Source organism: Jaculus jaculus, chromosome 11 (assembly GCF_020740685.1).
Source record: "Jaculus jaculus isolate mJacJac1 chromosome 11, mJacJac1.mat.Y.cur, whole genome shotgun sequence".
Taxonomy (NCBI): Eukaryota; Metazoa; Chordata; class Mammalia; order Rodentia; family Dipodidae; genus Jaculus; species Jaculus jaculus.
The window spans coordinates 94,872,377-94,896,177 of NC_059112.1; the positions used below are offsets into that span (position 1 = coordinate 94,872,377).

A 23,801-nucleotide genomic window follows, 5' to 3' on the forward strand; every position below is an offset into this window, starting at 1 on the left:
TTCATGTGCAAACCACAGCAGGGCTCCTCCCCCAGCCTTCTGACTGGCCCTGGGACTCTGTGGCATGATGGACCCTCCTGTTGGCAATTGTGTACAGCAAACTGTTTTCACTGGAGCCTTCTCCTGACCTGCAACCGGGTGATATCTGAATAATATCACCTGGATGAAAACAGCCCAGCCTTGCTCTAAGAGGTCAGCTTACAGTGGACCAGGTTCTACTGCCCAGAACCAGCTGAGTTTGTCTCCAGGGTCTACCCACCGAGAGCCTGAAGACCCGACCCACACAGAGGCCTCTTGGGCCTGGTCACTGGTGCCCGTGTCTTGAGGGGAGCCCAGAACACCCTGTCTCTGTGGGGAGCCCTGGGGAGGCACCGTATTCTCTGTGCCTTTGTTCCTCCATTTAGAAAACAGGTTTTCGGGAGGCAGAGGTAAGAGGATCGCTGTGAGTTCAAGGCCACCCTGAGACTTCATAGTGAATTCCACGTCAGCCTGAGCTAGTGAGACCCTACCTCGAAAAACCAAAAAAAAAAAAAAAGAAAAGAAAAGAAAGAAAGAAAGAAAGAAAGAAAGAAAGAAAGAAAGCAAGCAAGCAAGCAGGTTTATTTTCTTCTTGCCTTCCTCATAGGGGTTCCACAGGCTCATGGTACGCACTTGGCAAAGGGCAACTGTGAGGGGCAACTGCAGGGAGATTAGCCATCATCCCCTCCCTGTACAGGAATGTCACCCTCCACAACCACAGGGGAACTGAGGCCCAGGCCACCCAAAGGACCCAACCAGTGGATCGCATCTGAGGAGCTTCCCTATGTGTGGAGAAAGTATGTGGGCACCATTTCTTTCTGTTTTTTTCTTTTTCTTCTATTTTTTGTTTTTCGAGGTAGGGTCTCACTCTAGCTCAGGCTGACCTGGAATTCACTATGTAGTCTCAGGGTGGCCTCGAACTCATAGCGATCTTCCTACCTCTGCCTCCCAAGTGCTGGGATTAAAGGCGTGCGCCACCATGCTGGGCCTTTCTTTGTGACACACACACAGAGAGAGAGAGAGAGAGAGAGAGAACTGGCATGCCTGGGCCTCCAGCCACTGCAATTGAACTCCAGACGCTTGTGCCATCTTGTGCGCATGTGCAACCTTGTGTGCTTGTGTCATCGTATGCATCTGGCTTATGTAGGGCCCGGAGAGGCGACCATGCATGGATCCTCAGGCTTCACAGGCAAGTGTATTACTCTCTAAGCCATCTCTCCAGGGCTGTGGGCGCCACTTCTTGGGGACAAGGCAAGGATGTCACCCATTGTAAACTTCAAGCTCCTTCCAAGGAGGGCCTTGGCACCCTGCATCTGGAGTGAAGGAAGTAAAAGGCTTACCTGGGCCAGGCTGGCGTCCTCACCAGCCTTTAGAGGGCTGTTCTTGGGCTCAGGATCCTCACCGACGTCACTGTCAGCCTCCTCCTGGGGGGTGTCCTTTGGGGCCTGGCTATCCACGGCTGTCTCAGGGCATGGAGAAACCTCACTGCCCTCCTCAGAGGGGAAGTTCTCACTGGCCATGCTGGAGGATGGGCTGTCGATTCCACTGTCCCGATTGGGAATCTTCATGCCACTATTTGGCTCCCCCGAGGGGCTATCCCCAGCTACGGCCGGGCTGCCAGGAGTCCCTCGCTGTGAAGCTGGCCTGATAGGGAGCGCTCGGAGCTTCCCCAGCGGGGAGCTGCCAAGCATAGAACTGGGTATCCTTAGAGGGGCGGTGGCTTCTGGAGGAGTGGAGGAATCCCCACCCAATTCCATCTTCACCGCTGAACTCGCTGGGCTCCGTGGGAGGATGGCCAGAGGCTTCCTGTTGGAAAGAAGCAGGCCAACTCAGTGCAGTCTCCAAAAGCAACCCGCTCAAAGGTCAGCCTCAGTCTGGGGAGGCATGCTGGGGCTGTGCTGGAAACATCATCGGCCCCCAACACCCTACTGGCTTCAGTTGGGTCCCACCCAGAAAGGTTTTGAGAGGTTGCCAAGTGGAATATGTTTTATTTTAAAAGTAAGGCGACAGACTGGAGAGATGGCTTAGTGGTTAAGGCACTTGCCTGCGAAGGCCAAGGACCCATGTTCGACTCTCCAGATCCCACATAAGCCAAACAAGGTGATGCAACCGCACAAGGTGGCACATGGGTCTGGAGTTCAAATGCAGTGGTTGGAGACCCTGGTGTGCCAGTTCTCTCCCTCCCTCCCTCTCCCTCTCTCTCTCCTCAAAAAAGTGTAAGGTGAGGTCTGGAGAAATGGCTTAGCAATTAAGGCACTTGCCCGTGAAACCTAAGGACCCAGGTTCAATCCCCTAGTACCCACACAAGCCAGATGCACAAGGTAGCACATGCTTCTGGAGTTCGTTTGCTGTGGCTACAGGCCCTGGTGCACCCCTTCTCTCTCTCTCTCCCCCCGCTTTCTCTTAAATAAATAAATAAATAATCTTTTTTAAAAAAAAAAAGGTCAAATGAGCCAGGCAAGCTGGCATATACCTTTAATTCTAGCACTTGGGTGGCAGAGGAGGGAGGACTGCTATGAGATCAAGGTCAGTATGGGACTACAAAGTGAGTGCCAGGTCAGCCTGAGCTAGAGTGAGACCCTACCTTGAAAAAAATAAATAAATAAGAAGAAGAGGAGGAGGAGAAGGAAGTAAGGTTTTTGCTTTGTTTGGTTTTCCATACAAAAGTAATTCTAGACTGGGGAGGTGGCTCAGCAGTTAAAGGCGCTTGCTTGTAAAACCTGCTGCTCCTGGTGCAGTTCCCCAGTGCTCATGTAATGCCAGTGGTGCATGTGTCTGGAGTTCATTTGCAGCAACAAGAGGCCCTAGTGTACCCATGCTCTCTTCCTCTCACTATGCCTCTCTCTCCCAAATAAATAAACTAATTAAAATATTCTTTATAGGGGGCTGGAGAGATGGCTTAGCGGTTAAGCGCTTGCCTGTGAAGCCTAAGGACCCCGGTTCGAGGCTCGATTCCCCAGAACCCACGTTAGCCAGATGCACAAGGGGGTGCACGCGCCTGGAGTTCGTTTGCAGTGCCCTGGCGTGCCCATTCTCTCTCTCTCTTTCTTTCTCTCTCTGCCTCCTCTCTGTCACTCTCAAATAAATAAAGAAAAACATTTAAAAAAAAAATATTCTTTATAAAAAAATATTCCTAGCTGGGCATGGTGGCACACGCCTTTAATCCCAGCACTTGGGAGGCAGAGGTAGGAAGATCATTGTGAGTTTGAGGCCACCCTGAGACTAGAGTGAATTCCAGGTCAGCCTGGGCTAGAGTGAGACCCTACCCCGCCCCCCAAAAAAATATGCCTGGGCTGGAGAGATGGCTTAGAGATTAAGGCTCATGCCTGTGAAGCCTAAGGAGCCAGGTTCAATTCCCCAAAACTCACATAAGCCAGATGCACAAGGTGGTGTGTGCTTCTGGAGTTCATTTGCAGTGGATGGAGGCTCTGGTTCACCCATTTTCTCTCTCTGTCTCCCTTTCTCTCTCTCTCTCTCTCTCTCAAATAAATAAAATATTTTTAAAAGTTCCTGCCAAATAGTGTGAAGTTTCTGTGTTGTGAAGTTGCTGGCTGCTCAATAAATTCTAAGCACAGGCACGACACGGCGACATTATCCAGGAGGAGCAGTGGGGCTTCTGTTGATGACACTCCCGTGGTACTTTTCACACTCATTCCACTCCCAGGAGATGAAGCCAGTGTCCCGGGCACTATAGCTACCCCACACTTGCACACCAGTCTTTCCTGGCACTCTTGGCAGGTGGCAAGTTCAAGTGTCAGTTCTCTTTTTTGCATGTGTAGGTGTGTGTTTGTATGTATGTACATATGTAATATGTGTGTGCATATTTGTGAAAGCCAGAGATCAGTATCAAGTGTCTTCCTCAATAGTGCTCCACCTTTTTTTTTTCTTTTATTTTGAGACAGTCTTTCACTAAATCTGGGGCTCACCAATGTGGCTAGAATACTGGTCATGAGCTCAGGGAAACCCCCTCCCCCATCTCTGGTTCCCCAGTACTGGGATCTCAGGCACATGCCACTACACCCAGCTTTTACTTTTACATGGGTGCTGGGAATCCGAACTCAGGTCCTCCTGCTTGTGTGGCATCTTCACCCACTGAGCCCTCTTTCCAGCCCCTCAGATGTCAATTTCCAGCACTGAAGGAATTCACCAGCAGCTCTTAGGAGGGGCCAAGACAAGACTGGACCGCAGGGGGATTGACTGTCCCTGAAAGTGCCTTCTGGACCCCGAGATGCAGCTGCAGAGAAACCAGGGACTTGGGGACAAGTGATGATCACTTACCCACTACCCAATGACGCTGTCCTCTTCTAGGAGCGCTCAGTGTTGACGGGTGGGCGCCTGCCTCCTCTTGGACCCCAGGATTGCCTGGCGGAGGCTACACGGATCTGCCAAAACTCTCTTGCCCAGTGGGGTGAAATTGCAGCTGTTTAGAAGATACTGGAGGGAAAAAAAACAGTAGACAAGAATGGCATTTGGAGCAGCCCAAGGCCAGGGTTCTAAAGGAGGGATCGAGGAGGGCGTTTTAGGCCCCTGCCCAGCACAGCAGACCCGGGGCAAGGCATAGGATTCTGCAGGATGGACGCAGGGCACAGCAGACCCTCCTCAGCCTCTGGGAGAAAGCTGGGTGTGGCACCAGTGTCTGTCCTGCAGCCGGGGGTCACCTCAGAAATGTAGGTGGCACCTCACCTCACTCATTCCTGGCACACACAGGAGATCCTCTACCCTCACTCACACAGCAGTGGCCTTCAGCACTCACAGTTAGCACTGCTATTTACACTATCACACTGACATATATATATATATATATTAAAGTTCAGCAGGAACTTTTAAACATATTTTATTTATCTGAGAGAGAGAGAGAGAGAATGGGTGAACCAGAGCCTCCATCCACTGCAAATGAACTCCAGAAGCATGCGCCACCTTGTGCATCTGGCTTATGTGTGTCCTGGAAAATTGAACCTGGGTCCTTATTATATTATTGATATATATCAATACAGGGCGGCTCCACTGGACACACACAGCGACACGTTCACAGAGTGGCTCTGCCACACGCACAGTGATACACCCTCTTGGCGAATCCACTCACTGAGCGGCTCCACCAGACACTAACTTTGTTGGGTAACCACTCACAGAGCACGTGTGCACGCGCGTGTGCACACACGCTCACACAGTCACCCTGTTGAACGCTCGTTCAATAGCTCGCCCACAGCACTCCTATGGTGATGGACTCACACAGTGGCACACGCGCTCTCACACTGGCACACTGCTCTTGCACACTCACCCGCAGGCGTTCCTCTGGCTAGCACCTTCCTTGCACGCGCCCTTCCTCAGTGGCAAGCACAGGGAGTGTGACCAGGTTTCACGCACTCTCGGACACGCGGGCGGAAGCTCCTGCCCTGGAGCTGCAGCTGGCTGGCTGGCCGGCCTCCCCGCCCGGCGCGGTGTCAGCCTGGTGACATGCCCTGTGGCTGGGGTAACCGATAGGCCGCCGGCCAGGTGCTTCCCTTCGTGTGGCAAACCGATCTGAGCGTGGGCCTTTCTCTAAGTGACTCCACCATCCCTGCAGGAGGACCTTTTCCATTGGCTGTTGCCACATTCTTGACAAGCTCACTGGGCAGAAATGTTAAGAGTACTAAACGGAAAATACATGTTTTACTGCATTCTTCTCATAGCATGGGAGAGATAAACTGAAGTTTTCAGAAGCCAGACATGACCCAGCAATAAAACAGTAATAAAATAATTTAAAAATGTGGGTGGAGTGTGAGCTGAGCTCAGCCTCGGTGCGTTCATCTGCCTCGTTCTCATCTCAGATGAATTTGGTCAAAACCAAGTAACAGAAGCCACATTTATTTTTTTCCTAAGGTAGGGTCTCACTCTAGCTCAGGCTAACCTGGGAATCACTCTGTGTAGTCTCAGGGTGGCCTCAAACTCATGGCGATCCTCCTACCTCTGCCTCCTGAGTGCTGGGATTAAAGGTGTACATCACCACTCCCGGCTCACTTTTTTTTTTTTTTTTTTTTTTGAGACAGGGCTTCATGTGGCCCAGCTGTCCTTGAACTTGCTATGTAGCCAAGGTTACCCTTGAACTCCTGATCCTCTTGTCTCCCCCTCCCGAATGCTGACATTATAGGCATGAGCCATCACGTCTGGCTCAGAAGTTAGGTTTCTTCTTACCGAAACCGGCCAAATAGACAAGACATTGCCCATTTTGAGCTGTTCGCAAGGCACTATATGACAGGCAAGCAACAGTTTAGAAGACACTGCACACTAGCCAGCAAGGCCCCATAACCCCTGAGAGAATGGGAAGCAATGGAGTGAGACTTCCTCCGACCCCAGCTTCCTGCCTAGAGACCATTTCTGGGACAGTGAGCAGAAAAGAGAGGTCTAGTGGACTCTCCAAAGTGAGAAGATGTTCAAGAGACCAAGAGGGCAGGAGCTCACAGGACAGATTCCTGGAGGAAAGAAAGCTATACAGAGAAAGAACTGAGGTCTGGAGAGATGGTACAATGGTTACAGACACTTGTTTGTTAAGTCTGACGGCCCAAGCTTCAATTCACCAGGACTCACGTGATGCCACACACACACGGTGGCACATGTGTCTGGAGTTTGTCTTTCTCTCAAGTAAACAAAATATTTAAAAGAGAGAGAGAAAGAACTGGAGATATATAGAGACACCCTTTGAGAATTTTTTTTTAATTTTTTTTTTTTTATTTGAGAGCGACAGACACAGAGAGAAAGACAGATAGAGGGAGAAAGAGAGAATGGGCGCGCCAGGGCTTCCAGCCTCTGCAAATGAACTCCAGACGCGTGCTCCCCCTTGTGCATCTGGCTAACGTGGGACCTGGGGAACCGAGCCTCGAACCGGGGTCCTTAGGCTTCACAGGCAAGTGCTTAACCTCTAAGCCATCTCTCCAGCCCACCTTTGAGAATTTTTTGAGTATTTATGTGAGGAAACTCCATGAGGCTAGATAACCCCGGGACTCCCCAGAGGACCAGAGGGAGCATTCTCCCAAACTCACATAGGGCAAGGTTGAACCTGTTCCCACTGCCCAGCCTGAAAAAGCAAGCCATAGATCTGCAGGGCATTGGGACCTAGTACTTGGGAGGTTATTACCTCGGGAGTAAGGGATCACTAACTCTCTCCAGTGATCCACGGCCCCACCTAACAAATTGTGACAGCAAGGTTAAAATGTTCAGAACTTAACTTCATCCCAAAAGGAAGCTCCAAAATGCCAGAATGAAAAATAAATACCCAGCACCCAACAAGGTAAGAAATCACGCTACCCAGCTTCCGATCAAAACTGCCAGGCCGGGGCTGGGGAAACAGCTCAGCCGGTAAAGCACTTGCAGAGCACAAGCCTGAGGGCCTGGGCTTGGGTCCTCAGCACATGTGAAAAAGCTGAGGGTGGGGCTAGCGAGATGGCTTAGAGGTTAAGCGCTTGCCTGTGAAGCCTAAGGACCCTGGTTCGAGGCTCAATTCCCCAGGACCCATGTTAGCCAGATGCACAAGGGGGCGCACACATCTGGAGTTCATTTGCAGTGGCTGGGGGCCCTGGTGCTCCCATTCTCTGTCTCTCTCTTTCTTTCTCTCTCCCTCCTCTCCCCCTTTATCTCTCTCAAATAAATAAATAAATAAACAAAATTTTAAAAAATAAAAAGCTGAGGGTGACCACATGCACTTGTAAGCCCAGCACTGGGGAGGCAGAGACAGGAGTGGCCCTGGGACTTGCTGGCTAGCTTATCTACCAAACTGATGAACCCTCTCTCTCTCTCAAATAAATAAAAATAAGTAAAAAATTAAAATACTTTAAGAAAATGAGGCGGGGAACAATTGAGGAAGACACCCTCACCTGCACACATGCATGCACCCCCACACATAACCACACATAACCCTGCATACATTTAGGGGCACCACACACACATACACATGCAAAACTTTTTAAAAAAATATTATATTTATTTATTTATTTGAGTGAGAGGGAGATACAGAGAGAGAGAGTGAGAATGGTTGTACCAGGGCCTCCAACCACTGCAAATAAACTCCAGATATATGCATCACCTTGTGCATCTGGCTTATGTGGGTCCTGGGGAACCGAACCTGGGTCCATTGGCTTTGCAAACAAGTGCCTTAACCACTAAGCAATCTCTCAAGCCCATGAAAAAAATTTAAATTTTTAAAAAAATATATTTTTCATTTTTATTTATTTACATGAGAGCAAGAAAGAGGGAGATAATGGGTGCACCAGGGCCTCCAGCTGCTGCAGATGAACTCCATTCACATACCTTGTGCATCTGGCTTATGTGGGGCCTGGGTAATTGAACCTGGGTCCTTTGGCTTTGCAGGCAAGTGCCTTAAGCACTGAGCCATTTCTCCAACCCGTGCAAAATATTTTTACCAGGTATACAAAGGGACTATATATAACCCATCATGAGTACGAGAAAAAAAAAAATCAGTGAATTGAAACTGACCTATAACTGACAAAGATAATGGGAACAGTACACAGGAGTATTAAAACAGATACTGTGCTTGTAGTCAATGATAACTGCAGCTACCACTGGACAGTTCCTGCTGTGTTTCTCTTTGGCATAACTTGGTGGCTTTACACCCAAAACTTCCAAGCCCATATCATCAAAGAGCGAGCCCGAGTGGCCAACCATGATCAAGAGGCACCTGAAGGAACTGAGTACTCGTCTGGGGGGCCCAGGCTAGATAAAGCTCTGAGAGCTTCTGGTGTATCTGGAACAGTGGGATACCTCTTGCCTTAGAATTGGGGTGGGGAGTCAGTGGGACCTCAGAGTAAAACAGGGACATGAGGGTGAGCTGAATAGAAAGGAAACGAGACAATTTACACTGCATCTACTTGTTAGCTCAGATGCCAAGGTCAGATACTTGCAACTATCCCACCCTAGATCTCTGTGATGGTTTATATTGATTGTGAACTGGACAGGACCTAGAATTGCCCAGAAAACTAGCCTCTGGACATGCCTATGAGGGACCATCTAGATTAGGTTAGCCTCTAGGCATGCCCAGAAGGAATTACCTTGATTAGAATAATTGAAATGGTAAGACCCCACCTTAATTGTCGGTGGCTCTATAAAAGGAGAGGGGCTAGAGAGAGGGCTTAGCAGTTAAGGCATTTGCATGCAAAGCCTAACAACCCAGGTTCAATTCCCCCCAGGACCCACATAAAGCCAGATTCACAAAGTGGTGCATGCATCTGGAGTTCATTTGTGAGAGGCCCTGATGTGCCCGTTCTCTGTCTCTCTCCTCTCTGTTTTTCTCTGCTTGCAAACAAATACATAAATAAATATTATTTGTTTTAAAAAGGAGAGAGGTGGATAAACACCAGCATTTATCACTCTTGGCTTCCTCACGATGGACTGAATGTGACCAGCTGCTTTCTGCTCCTGCCGCCACACCTGCTTTGAACCATAGTGAACTGTAAACTCAAACTGTAAGCCAAAATAGTTGATCCTTGTCAGGAATGTCATTACAGCAATGAGAAAATAACTAACACATCCTCTAAAAGTTTCTAGCTTAAAAGCAGTCATGGTGGCATACACGTCTAATCTCATGGGAGGCAGACACAGGTGGGTCCCTAGGGCTTACTGGATAGCTTATTTAGCCAAATCAGTGTGCTCTGGGTTCAGTGAGAGACTTTTGTCTCAAAAAAAATAAGGTGGACAGCTGACAAAGAGCATGAAGCCCTATGGGAGAGAGAAGTCATCAGTGGTGATAAACTACAGTGGACACGGTAAGCCTTAAGTTTGGCCAGCCAGGCCAAATAACCTAATGGATGTAATAGTGGCATGTCTGTTATAGGGGAAACCAACTGCTCCACGGGAGGGAATGCATGCCTAGTATTGAAAACCTAGTCAAAAGCCTATGACAAGGGATACGTCCTAGGGGTGTAACGCCTGCTGCTGTCTGGCTACGTGCATATGCTATGCTCACCAAACTGCCCAATAAGCACTTTTCTTTTCTTTCTTTCTTTTTTTTTTTTTTTTTTTTTTTTGGTTTTTCGAGGTAGGGTCTCACTCTAGCCCAGGCTGACCTGGAATTCACTATGGAGTCTCAGGGTGACCTTGAACTCAAGACGCTCCTCCTACTTCTGCCCTCCCGAATGCTGGGATTAAAGGTGTGCGCCACCACGCCCAGCTCAATAAGCACTTTTCTTAATGTTCATTCCCATATATTAAAACCACTCTCCCTTTTGATTAGAGAAGCGTCTCTTTTCAGATGGCAGTGACCTCTGGCATGACTCAAAAGGCACTATAGTGCTGAGACGTGACTGAGTGTTCAGCACTGAGACATCTCTGTCACACCCTCCAAGACTCAGAGTCCATTGCAGAAAGGTGGCGGGAAGAATGTGTGGTGACTGCCAGGGGGTGGAAGAGCAGGGCATGCGGAGTCAGATGCACAAGGTGGCGCAGGCATCTGGAGTCCATTTGCAGTGGTTGGAGACCCTGGCTCACCCATTCTTTCTCTCTTTCTTCTTGTGCTTCGTTCTCTCTCTCAAATAAATAAATAAAAATAAAATATTCTTTAAAAAGCAAGGAAGATTAGTATGTGAGGCCCAGGACACACACACACACACACACACACACACACACACACACACACACTCATTAATGGCTATGGAGGAGGTCATCCTAGCCTCTTTATCAGAGCAGGTCACAGGGAGGACAAGTGTCACCTGCAGACTGGAGGTACCATGAGTACAACATGTCATTGACTCCCCATGCTCCTGCCTCCATTTTACTCTCTGTCTGCCCCACCCCATTCCTCACAGCCGGCCCAGATCTGTTTATGAACTGAGACCCCCGCATCACCTACCATGACCCTCAGATATTTGCAGCACAGAGGAGGATCCAGTGCCCAGAGGGAAATGTCATTAGTACATAAAAGGCCCTCTTATCTTATTTCCTTCCTGGGCTGCCTTGGTCCCAACCCCCTGTCGGTCACCCTGCTCAGGGACAGGAGGAGACAGGCTGCCTCTGCAGAGACTAGCTTTGTGTCTTCTGCTGTCCTTGTTCATTGTTTTCAGCACACACTCATCTCTGAGCCTCCACGTAGCTACCAGAACAGTTCACCGATCCAGTGTCATCTGCCTTTACATCAGCCCAATACTCCCTTGCTCATTTGCTTCACGTTGGAGCCTTTCCTCGTCTGTAAATGGGGATCACGAGGGGCCTACCTGGGGCCCCTGAGGAACTCCCAGAGCATGTATCTGAGATTCCTGACGTCGCTTCCGGGCCATCTCCCATCACAGGACAGTAGGGCCAGGCATGACCCCAGGCCCTCAAACAGGGGCGAGGCTTCTCAAGACCAGCAGCAGTCATTTTGTCTCTAACCTCACAGAAGAACGTGCTCCTGGCCTCTGTGTTCACAGCTTATTCCGGCGTCATTCGGTTTCCCCTGCACACTGGGAGGTGCTGGCTCCCCTCTAGACACATCGGTCAGTCCCTACCCCCACTCCCAGGGACAGAACCAGGCCTCCAGTGGCCTCCAGCAGCCCTGCTAAGACAAACCACTTCCTCCCTTCCTCCTGGCGGAGGCTGGCCCCACCACATTGTGCAAGACGCCAGTGCAGAAAGTTCTGAGGGGACCAACCAGTCCACTCACAGCCAGCCTGGGGCGAGCTGGCAGAGATGCCCTGTGCCTCAGTTCCCCCTCTCATCAGAAGGGCTGGCAGGGATCTGCCTGGCTACTAATGAGAACTTTCTGAACGGGAGCACTGTGGCCCTGGCCTTGAACCTTCCTGCACACCCGGCACCACTCAGATCCCACTTTACAGACAGGGAGATTGAGGTGGAGTCTGAGGAGTTGCCCAAAGTCACATTGCCCCCAGGGGAGGGGTGGCTTTGAGCAAGGGCTCCACGTCCTCCCATTACCCCACACCTGGTCTTCTTTCTTTTTTTAAATTTTTTGTTTATTTAGTTGAGAGTGACAGACAGAGAAGGAGGCAGAGAGAGAGAGAGAGAGAGAGGGAGAGAGAGAATGGGCACGCCAGGGCCTCCAGCCACTGCAAACGAACTCCAGATGCGTGCGCCCCCTTGTGCATCTGGCTAACGTGGGTCCTAGGGAATCAAGCCTCGAACCGGGATCCTTAGGCTTCACAGGCAAGCGCTTAACTGCTAAGCCATCCCTCCAGCCCTGGTCTTCTTTCTTGTGAAGGTTCGTTTCCTGCTCCCTTACAGCTGCTCATCATCCCTCACTCAGGTCACTCACGAACCCCAGGAAAAATGGAAGCAGGCTGGTTCGAGAGCCTGGCCCCTTAAACATGCCCAACGCGCAGGCCTCACAGGCTGCAGCATCACAGCAGCACCAGGGTCCAACCACTGCTGCGGTGCCCCTGGCCATAGGGCTGCCAGCCTCCCAAGGTGGCCTCACTGCTGCCCAGAGCCATCCAGGCCCAACCTGGGAAGGGGGAGTGGTCTGAGAAGGCCTTGGTGGGCCTCAGTTCTCTTTCTTTTTCCTTTGTGTTTAAGTATTTCATTTTTATTTATTTGAGAGCGACAGATAGAGAGAGAAAGGCAGAGAGAGAGAGAGAGAGAGAGAGAGAGGGAGAGAATGGGCGCGCCAGGGCCACCAGCCGATGCAAATGAACTCCAGATGCATGCGCCCCCTTGTGCATCTGGCTAACGTGGGTCCTGGGGAATTGAGCCTCGAATCAGGGTCCTTAGGCTTCACAGGCAGGCGCTTAACTGCTAAGCCATCTCTCCAGCCCTCAGTTCTCTTTCTTAACACTGCTTTGCCAGGCGGGCCCACCTGTTTAATATCTAGACTGCAGACTGCAGAGACGGTCCAGAGCCACACAGGGTGAGCAGGAAAACCCAAACCCAGTAGGGAAGCGCCTGGGACCCACTTCCTGGGCTCAGGCAGAGGAAGACTCGCCTTGCTCAGGGATTCCATCCCAGGAGACAGGACAGGGCCGAGGCTCTTGCCCCACTGCCTGAGGCTTCCTGGGTGAAATCAAGCAAATAGGCTCAGCTTGGATCTGTCTCTCTCCGGGGCTTCCCAGGGGACATGAGAGTCACCGAAAGACTGTCCACCCATCGTTTCAGTCAGAGCCATGTCCCTCCGACTGTCCGATAGTTTTCAAAGCCTTCTCACACTTGTTACTTGGTGTCCAGAATATCACCTTTACCAATGCTAGAGGAACTCCCAGAAAGACATCAGGACGAAACGAGACAACACAGCACCCCGAGGCAACTTCCTGCCTTAAAGACACCCCCTCTTTCCCCTGCTCTGCAAAGAGCCCCATCCTCTTAAGGCCCCACTCACAGCATCACACAGACTCCCGGGGTGCAGGGAAGGTGCTGGGAGCCCATCGCCGACTCACCCTGCACCCAAAACCAGTGTGCGTCTCCTCCGGGGCCGAGCTTCACACGACAGCAAAACACAACTTCCTTTTTTTTTTTTTTTTTTTTCTAATTTTCGCAATGTGGGTCACAACACGATGGTGTATTTGCATTTCCGCAGCGTGACGCAGAGTGAGAGGAGTGTGGTTTGCTGGTTCTGAGGATCCTCCTTGGCTGGTGCTGGAGATGGCCATGGAAATGCAGCCCTCAGCCTCAGCCTCAGCCTCAGCCTCAGCCTCAGCCTCAGCCTCAGCCTCAGCCTCAGCCTCAGCCTCAGCCTCAGCCTCAGCCTCAGCCTCAGCCTCAGCCTCAGCCACACTAGGCTGGCCCTTAACAGCCTGGGTTGAGTTAACATTTCAACAGGCTTTTGGGTAGGGCCTGAGTTCCCCGGGCATGGACCCACCACAATCATCTTCCTGCTTCTGCTCAATGGGCTCCTAGGCTAAGACCTGAGACCACAGGCTTCTAAAGAGAGCGGGATTCAGTAGAGAGGGTGGGAGGTCTGGTCTGGACAGGCCCAGAAGCTGGTCGTGGTCTGCCTTAGGCCTTCGTGGGTGGAACAGTGAAGTGGCCACAGGATGGAAGATTCAGGCCCCACCACAAAACTTTCAAGCAGCCTCCAGGGGACCTAGAGAGAGACCCCGGTGAAACGAAGACTGCTCCAGCAGGAACCAGTGCCTCCTCACCCAAGCAGCCCTCAGGAGAGGCCGCATCAATGATTTAGAAAGCCAATTAATAATAAGGAGGAAGAAAGTTATCTTAACAGGTTCAGACCTAGTAATGCCTTCTTAATCTATCCTAAACTTTTTTTTTTTTTGGTAGTAGTGGGGATTGAACCCAGGGCCTCAAGCATGCCAGGCAAGCACTCTACCACTGAGATATATCACCAGCACCCCCCCCTTTTTTTTAGGCAGTCTCACCATATATAGGCTAAGCTGGCCTTGAACTCACTCTGTGACTGACTTGAATGTACTCCTACATCCACCTCCTGGGATGACTCCACTGCACCTAGTTCATCCTAAATTCTTATTTTCAAAACAAAGCAGGGGCTGGAGAGGTAGCTTAGTGGTTAAGGTGCTTGCTTGCAAAGCCTAAGGACCCAGGCTCAATTCCTCAGAATCCATATAAGCCAGATGCACAAGGTGGCACATGCATCTGGAGTTTGTAGTGGCTAGATGCCCTGGTGTGCCCATTCTCTCTCTCTTTCAGTCTCTGCTTCTTTCTATCAAATAAATAAATAAAATATAAAAAATTAAAAAATAAAAACAAAGTAATTTCTCTGAGTCTCGGTCTCCTCCTTGTCAAATGGAGGCAACAATACAGCTCCTCAGAGAAGCATGAGAGGGTCCCGTGACACGCATTCTTCAGGCACCTGAGGCAGCCACTCAATTAGGAAAATGCCATATAAGTGTGGGACAAAAAACAAAATCAAGGGCTGGAGATATGGTGATGGCTTAACAGTAAAGGCATTGCCTGCGAAGCCTGGGGGCCCAGGTTCAATTCTCCAGTACCTGCGTAAGCCAGATGCACAGGGTAGATCATGCTTCTGGAGTTCATTTGCACTGGCTAGAGGTTCTGGCGCACCCGTCTTCTCTGTCTATCTGCCTCTTTCTCACTGTCAAATAAATAAGTAAATAAAAATATTTTAAAAACAAAGTCAAGCTACAGCTGCAGGAAGCAACAAGGAGACTTATTAATGGCAACCCACAGTGACTTCCATGGACATCTCCACAGGATGTGAACTGGTGAGTTGCTCTGTGCGTAATGTCTACCCCAGGCGGAAATCAGATGGAAATGAGGTCTAGGTTACACACTCAGTTCCTCTAGGGGTGTGTGTGTGTGCACGCACATGTACATACATGTGTTCGTGTGTAAGTGCAGGCAAGCATTGCCATAGCACATGTATGAGGTCAGAGGATCTCAGGTGTTGATCTATTTTGTTCGAGGCAGCATCTCTTGTGATTCACTCCTACATCTGCCAGGCTAGTTGACCCAAGAACCTATGAAGGACTCTTGTCTCTGCCTCCCATCTTGCCATAGGCACACTGGGATTGCAAACAGTCACTAGTATGTCCAGCTTATGTAGGTTCTGGGGATCTAACTTCAGGCACACATGCTTGCAAACAAGCACTTTTTCCACTGAGTCACCTGTTCTGTTTTGTGTGTGTGTGTGTGTGTGTGTGAGAGAGAGAGAGAGAGAGAGAGATATGCCTGGACACATATGTGCTGTGGCACACATGTGAAGGTAAGAGGACATGAGTGTGTCAGTGTCTGTTTTGAGATGGAATCTCTCCTGATTTCACTGTGAATGCCTGATTAGCTGGTCCATGAGCTTTGGGAGTCGCCTGAGTCTGCCTCCCATTGCTAGAGACACACTGATATTATGGATGCTCATTCCAGTGTCTAGATTTTTTTTTCCTTCAAAATGCATTATTTGATCTGCTTATTTGCCAAGAAATAATTAGAAAAGGAGCATGTCCTAAATCAACAGAAGTCTTTTATTGTTTCAATTAAAAAAAATTGTTCTCATGATCCAGGATCTGTTATCCTTGAATGAGGGTGGAAGGGAGGAGGCAATGTCTCTCTCTAATCTGGGAGTAACACCCGTCCTTTTGGCTTGAAGGTAAGATGTCTACCACAGGCTCATGTGTTTGAAACTTGGTCCTCAGCGGGCAGCGCTATTTGGGAAGGCTGTGACACCTTTAGGAGGTAGAGAATTGATAGAAGAAATAGGTCACTAGAGGTGGGTCCTGAAGCTCAATAGCTCAGCCCCACTTCTTGTTCGTCCTCTGCTTCCTGACTATGGATGTGGTGTGAACAGCCAGCCTCCCACTGCCTGCCAGACCTGCTGCGGTGGATTGTGTCCACTGGAACTGTAAGTCGAAATATACCCTTCCTTCCTTCTTTCCTTCAGCTGCTTCTTGGTCAGTATTTTGTCCCACAATAAGTAAAAATAACTAATACAGCCATCTAAGAAGAATTCCCATAATGCTCCAGTGATGGTACCATTCTGATGGTCACACTCTTGTGTTGCCATTCCCACTGTGAACAGCACTGACCAATGGACTCTAGCATACAACAAGATCTGTGAGGATGGCACAGGTGATTTTATATATATACCATATACCATACTTCAGTTTCTGTTGGGTGGGAAAGAATAGCTGTCATGCTGGAAGGACACTCAAGCAGCCCCAAGGGTGAGGAACTGGAGGCCTCAGCCAACAGCCAGCACCAACTTGCCCACAGTGAGTGAGTGACCTTAGAGGCAGATGCTCTGCCAGGCAGGCCCTCAGAGGAGAACACAGTCCAGTCTTATGGGAACCCCAGCCGGTGTCAATCCACACCCAAGTTCCAGACCAGCCAAACTAAGCAGAGTTAACAGGCAGTTTCTAGTGTTTTAAACCACTACACTTTGGGTGATGTGTTAGGCAGCAGTAGATACGTGATTCAATATTTTCCTCAGGAAAGACATGGTATGAAGTCAAGACAGAGGAGCTGCCCACAGCGAACAAGTGTCCACTGGGAAAAACAGCACACACTCTAATTTTTCCATCCAATAATTTCATTCATATCCCAATGTTCCTTCAGTCCTGAAGGGCTCCTGGTGTGTTCATTATCCACCACCAAGATAAAATACATGACAGAAAGGAGGAAAGCTTTATCTGGGCTTGCAGGTTCAGGAGTTACAGTCCATCATGGTGGGGGCAGCATGGTGGAGAAGGTATGTGGCAGTGGGAGCATGTGGCAGAGCTCCTCACATGGCAGCTGAACTAAGAAACAGAGTGTGACAGGAATGAGCCAGGGGTAATATACCCCTAAGGACTCTTAAAGGCTCTATAGCCTCCCAAATAGTGCCACTAGATAGGAAGCGGATTCAAAACATGAACCAGGGGCTGGAGAGATGGCTTAGCAGTTAAGGCATAAGCCAAAGGATCCCTGTTCGACTTTCCAGGACCCACGTAAAGCCAGATGCACAAGGGGTGCACACATCTGGAGTTTGTTTGTAGTGGCTGGAGACCCTGGTGTACCTATTCTCTCTCTCTTTCCCTCTCTCTCTCTTTCTCTCTCTCTCTCAAATAAATAAATAAATAAAATATTTTTTTTAAAAAAAGAAAAAACAAACATGAACCAGCCACTCATGCTGGCACTTGCCTGTAATCCTGGCACTTGGGAACATGGAGACAGAAAGATTAGAAATTCAAGGTCATCCTAAGTACCTGCTGAGTTTGAGGCCAGCCTGGGATACAAGAGATCCTGTCTCAGGAAGAAAAAAATAAAAAACAAATAGTAATACCAACAAGAACCAACGTCCACGAGGCTGTGTGTGTGTGTGGGGGGGGAATATTTCTGATTAAAACCATAACATCATGGAAGTGAAGACTTCTTCAGGCTTTTCAATCTCAAGGACTCTGAACAACTTCATGGATCGAGAGGCAGCTCAGAGGAAACCCACATGCTCCCGAGCAGCCCCCTCACGTATGCATTCATTTTCCTCCAATGGCTAACTGCTTGAGAGGCAGCTCCAATGAGTAAAGGGACCACCCCACCGCCCTCACCCCCAGCTCCTTGTTAGCCCTGCCTACCAGAAAAGTCAGCAGTGACTTACAGGCAGTAAGTGGTAGCCCAGGCTTGTTGAAAAAGGTTCAAAGGTCAAGGAACTACACACTTGGGGACTTAGAAGGAAGGGTCTCTATGGAGGGAGCAGCTAGGCCCAGACCTACTAACAAAGGGAAAGTATTTACTTTCCCCGAGCGCCCAGGGGTGGCATCCACTCAGCAGGAGATATGTGCAACTGAGGTTAAGGGAGGTCCAGTGCCTTTATTTGGTTAGCCAACAACCTTTTGCCTGGCTGGCAGCTGCTACAGGACATAAGGCAGTTCCTATGGAGAGAGGAGTATTGAGAGACCCTTTTGTCTGCTTCTTCTCTTGAGCAAGGTGACCCCTGTGCTGACTCTGCTCCTCAGTTGTTGGGGGTCACAGCCAGTCCCTTCAGCCATGGGTGCATGGTGCTCGGAGCCTGACTGCTTCTCCAGTTATCCCCCTATTTGGGTTCAGAACCAAGAGCCACAAGTTCCCACATGCTTTCTGGGAGCCTTCAGACTTCAAATATTAGACAAAATATCAAGCGGATTCTCATCTTTTCAAGACAAGAACGCATCAGACTAGAAGGTCTCATTCTGTGGGGATCCCTTCTGTTATTTTCCACCAGGCTTGGACAGGGGACAACTTTGTCAGCTTTCAGGCCCCATGATAAATCCCACTAAACACTAGAGCCTGGGAAACAAGCTCCTCTGGGGAGCTTTCGTGGCTATCTTGGGGAGGGGAGCTTCTGGGAGTTTTCCTTTTCTTCATAATACTTCTCAATAACACATAAATTTTTACAAAGAGCATTTACCATGTAGTTGGAGGAAAAGCCAACCTATTTAAAAAAACAGAAGAAACTCTCATTTCTCATCAAGACTCCGAGCCGCCCAGAACCCTTGCACAATGAGAGCCAGCTGTCTCCACGTCTGTTTACGCATGGAGATTTTAATTTCTACTTAGCCATCCTAAAACTCTCTAAGGAAAAAATGTGGTTGAGAAACCAAGAAGGAAGGGATACTGAGTGTAATTTTGTTTTCTGAAAACAGATTTGCTACAAAGAGTTATCTAGGACGCATTAAACATAAAATGAACTGAGACAATGTTTCCTAAGCTTTGACTAATTTCACCTTCATTTGCCTTCCCTTCTGGTCTATGAGCCTGAGGGTGAACGGGCTCAGATCTGGTCTGTGTGCAAACTCAGCCAAGTTCAGTGACCTTGGGTGAGCCCTTCACCCAAATACAGGACACCAGGAAGTGGCTGCGGAAAAACCATGCTTGTCTTTACTTCTTATTCGGGGGGGAAAAAAAAATAAGTAAATCACTTTAAAAATATTTGACTATTTAGTCATCTTGGCCAAAGGAGCATTTAGCACTGAACTGAAAAGGCAATTCCAGCTTCAGTGACATGAAAAGGCAATTCCAGAATTCAGTGACATTTTGAGAGCTCCCCCCAGACAGGGGGGTGTAATTACAGGGTAACTCTGGCAGACGCTAGGAGAACATTTGAACCTGACTGAAGTGGAAACAATTGTTCCCTCTTATCTGCAACAAAAAGCTCTGATGTCTCTCTCCTTCTCTCTCTCTCTCCCCACTCTAAGAAAAAAAAATTATGGATGCATAAATAATAAGCGAGCCATAAAAAAAAACAAAAAAAAAACTAAGGCATCAACAGGGTGGCCACGCCCCCGTTCTATCAGGCCCTGAATAGAGGATAATTCCAGCATTGTTTCGGGACAGCTGCACGGCATCAACCAGGAATACCACTGAAGCCGAAAGGATGCCGGGCCCTGCCTCTGCTCTTGGTGTCCGATTGAGACATCAAATCCTGCCAAATGGTTATTTTTGCCATCACTTGGAGCCACCCTTTACTATTTAGTCCCAGCTTCTCACTAACCAAAAACTATTCAGAATTCAACAGTACGCATGCATTTGGAAGGTGTCTTAAAGACATGATACTGAGTTGGAAGGCTAGTGGGGAAAACAAGGGACAGAACTGGCACCTCAGAATAACCGTAGCAGGAGGGGTAGGGGTTGGGGGAAGAAGGGAAGAGTTAGTTGCTTGCTCAGCAAACTGGTTAGCTGGGCCCCTGCACTAGGCATAGGGATCCTTGGGTACAGGGACAGTAAGAACTCCTCAACAGGCCTGGAGAAATGGCTTAGTGGTTAAGGCACTTGCTTGCAAAGCCTAAGGACCCAGGCTCGGTTCCCTAGGATCCATGTAAGCCAGATGCACAAAGCGATGTATGCGGTTTGTTTGCTTGTGGTGGCTAGAGGCCCTGGTGTGCCCATTCTTTCTCTCTCTCTATCTCTTTCTCTCTCTCAAATAAATAATTAAATAAAATGTTAAAGAATAAATAATTAAAATTATTTATTAGAGTCAGAGAGAGAAGGAGAGAGAGCGAGAGTGAGAATGAGCATGCCAGGGCTTCCAGCCACTGCAAATGAACTCCAGACTTGTGCGTTCCCTTGTGCATCTGGCTTACGTGGGTCCTGGGGAACTGAACCTGGGTCCTCTGGCTTTGCTGGCCAGTGCCTTAACCGCTAAGCCATCCTTCCAGCCCCCCCAAAATAAATATTTTTTGTTGTTGTTTTTCAAGGTAGGGTCTCACTCTAGCTCAGGCTGACCTGGAATTCACTATGTCGTCCCAGGGTGGCCTCGAACTCGTGGCGATCCTCCTACCTCTGCCTCCTGAGTGCTGGGATTAAAGGCGTGCGCCACCACGCCCGGCAAATATTTTTTTTAAAAAAAAGAACTCCTCAACAGACCATTGGAAGGGAAGTGGTTAAAACTTCACTGGCACACACAGGACAATGACAGGCACCTCAGAGCTGGGTGCTGGCCCACATAGTACAGCATCAGTCTCTACGGTCTTCCTGGGCACATCTCTGCATATCAGCGACTTGGGCCATGCAGACACACACCAGGCTTCAGATGCACCACTAGTGGCCCTATATGCAGTGACTTGGGAACGCTAAGCCGAACATACGCCCCACCCCATTCTGCCTCTGACAGTCCCCACGCAGAATCCGTCCCTGGGAGAGTGTGGATGCCACAACGCTGGGATGGCACTGGGATACCCAACTAACTTGGGAAAAGGTCACCGGTACGCATGGCTTCCCCCAAGCCAGACAGAGCTGATGGTCACTTAAATGTACCCTGAGCTCCTCCACTGCATAGAAAGCCGCTGGGAGGCGACTCCTGAGCTCATGTACAGCCAGGGAAACTGAAGCACTGGCCCATAGTCCCATCGTAGGAGTAGAACCAGATTTCCCATCCACAACTGTCCCCCTTCCAGGAATAACCCTCACATGTGCCCCCACACTGGCAGACTGGCATATTCTGTCCAGAACCCTAGGCCACGTGTGACCCAGTCTCCTAGGGACTCAGAAGAGGGTGAGGCCTATGACAGACCGACTCAGACTAGGGTCACGCTGGACTCTCAACAGGGGCTCGAGAGACAAGCCTTCGTTTTGCAGATAAGAAAGCAGAGGCTTCTGACATCAGCTCCAGCTCGGCCCAAAGGTGTCTGAGTGAACTTGAGGCTTGAGGACAAGGAGCTGCTCCTGGGACCCAGCCTGGGCCTGGAGTCGATGGACTAGGATTCAGCCGTCAGTCCTGGAAGCCAGGACCCTGGCTTTCAGTTCCCGAAGGCAGCAGCCCTTCAGGGACTGCCCCCTGTCCCAGCACATAGCTAGGGAAGGAAGCGCTATGGGTGGTGGCCAAACACATCCAGATTCATTGATGCCGAGAGACATGACTTCACTGCACAAAGAATGACCTCATGACAACCTTAATGGGACTGGCGTCTGCTTGCATCCTGGTCTACTAGACTAAATGTTGTCCACACCAGCACATGTGACAAACACACACACATATATTCTTTTCACCTCAGGCTTGTTTCAGGTAATGATGCCTGCGTCCTCAGTCCTTCTGGAAAAGTACAACCTTCAAGCTGCCCTCATTCACAGATGGATACACAGTACAAGATACATGACCAGAGGGCTTGTGAGATGGCTCTATAGGCAAAAGGTTCAGATCTTCAACATACATGTAAAAAAAAAAAAAAAAAAGCCAGGTGTGGTGGAACATACCTGTGCCCCTGGGCTAAAGAGGCAGATAAAAAAGGATCCTTAGTGCTTACTGGATAGCTAGTCTAACTGAATCAGTGATCTCTAGGTTCAGTATGAGATCCTGCTTTCCCCAGACCCCGCCAAAAAAAAAAGGTGGCAAGCTGTGCATGGTGGTGCATGCCTTTAAATCCTAGCACTTGGGAGGTAGACGTAGGAGGATCACCGTGCATTCAAGGCCACCCTGAGACTGCATAGTAAATTCCAGGTCAGCCTGGGGGATAGAGGAAAAAAAGGTGGTGAGTGACTGAGGGAGCCGGCATTGACCTCTGGCTTCTACACTCACACACACATACACACATACAAAAAAAAAAAGGAAAGAAAGAGAAACATATAGCCAAAGAGACTTGAACAACCTGGAGTGCCCAGGGGACTGTAGCAAATGACAAATGCAGTCACATCATGACTATAAAGTTTTTGTCCATGTTCATCCAAAGATCAACGCATCTCAAACTTTCCCACAACAACGCTAAAGATCTCTTTTCCCCCATGGTTTTTATGTCCCTTATACGAGGTGATGCTCAGAGAAACAATGAACAGCAGTAATTCAAAAAGAAAAGGGGGGAGAAAAAACCCACTGACATCTGACACGCGGTTCCATTTTCATGGAAACCTTGCAGACAATGATACAGTTTTTAAGGCACTCTATTTTCCATATGGGGAAAAAAAAAAACAACGGAAGAGGGAGGCTAGGGTGGTGAAATCTAGTACATGTAGTTCAATAAATGCTTAGAAAATTCATTTAAGAGCCACGAACCCCAGAACCTCAGCAGACAGCCATGGTGGTCTCCTAACCACCTAGCCTCACTCAGGAGAGGGAAGTGGGCTACTTAAACCCCTCTTCAAATGACACCCTGTGCAATCATCTTCCCCTTCCTCAGGAAGGATTCTGCCCACTCCCCACCTCCACCCCCACTCCCCTCCTGGAAAATTAGCATCAGGGACAACGACCCCCCCCCCCCCACACACACACACATGTTACCCCCAGGATCCCAAAGGCACTTGAAATCTAATGGACTCACCTTGACTTCCTTTGAGAATGAGTATCATTTGAAAAGCAAACGAGAAAAGCCAGCTCCCCTTAGCCCCCAGCAGACAACCTGGAAGACTGGCAAGACGCCTGGGAAAAGCTTCCGGAATAGCTCCAGCTAGGTCACAAGGGGTCAGGAAGCTGGGGTCTCTTCAGGGATGTCAAGAGGTGCGCTGAGCCCAGGGCAGAAGCCGGCTGGGGTCCCGCGGGGTGGTCTTGCCTCCCTGGCAATCGGCTTGTCTTCTGCTGGCCCCAGCTGCAGAGACACTGAGCCCTGACAAAGCCAGCACGTGGAGAGCCCGAGAGGCGGGCGGATGGGGGGGCTCAGCCTGCGATGCCACAGACGGGTCCCCATGGTAACAAGGCAGGCACTGGGCTGGTGATGAGCCAGGCTTTGGGCTACGGGAGCAGAAAGAGTCCCTGTGGCTTTAGGCTGGCAAGGGCACGGGAGGCAAAGCTATTTATTTTTCTTGAACCCACTCCCCTACCCACTACTGCTGGCAGACTCTTTAGAGAGTCTTTAAGCAGCAGGAATCTTCAAACACCCCAGTACTACAGAGAGTCTCTTTAGGGTACGTGGACTTTTCCCCATGCAGAGGGAGGCTCCAGAGGAGATAAGGATTTACTTAAGGATATCTTCGTGTGGACACTATCTGTTCCTGAGCGTGTAAGCCTATGT

General features: G+C 49.5%; 1 protein-coding gene across 2 annotated transcripts in view; it reads right to left on the reverse strand.

Moving 5' to 3' along the window:
- Positions 1-23,451, reverse strand: part of Fgd3 (FYVE, RhoGEF and PH domain containing 3) — a 63,370-nt gene extending 39,919 nt beyond the window's left edge. The window contains exons 1-3 of one of the 2 annotated variants that reach the window (XM_045130469.1): positions 23,115-23,451; positions 4,297-4,452; positions 1,359-1,824 (exon numbers count right to left, since the gene is read on the reverse strand). In XM_045130469.1, coding sequence (XP_044986404.1) covers positions 1,359-1,775 — 417 coding nt within the window. In that variant the 5' untranslated portion in view covers positions 1,776-1,824; positions 4,297-4,452; positions 23,115-23,451. Of the gene's footprint in view, positions 1-1,358; positions 1,825-4,296; positions 4,453-5,296; positions 5,446-23,114 lie in introns of those variants that run through there. The other variant, XM_045130470.1, reaches the window with a different exon arrangement.
- Between the last annotated feature and the right edge of the window lie 350 nt (positions 23,452-23,801).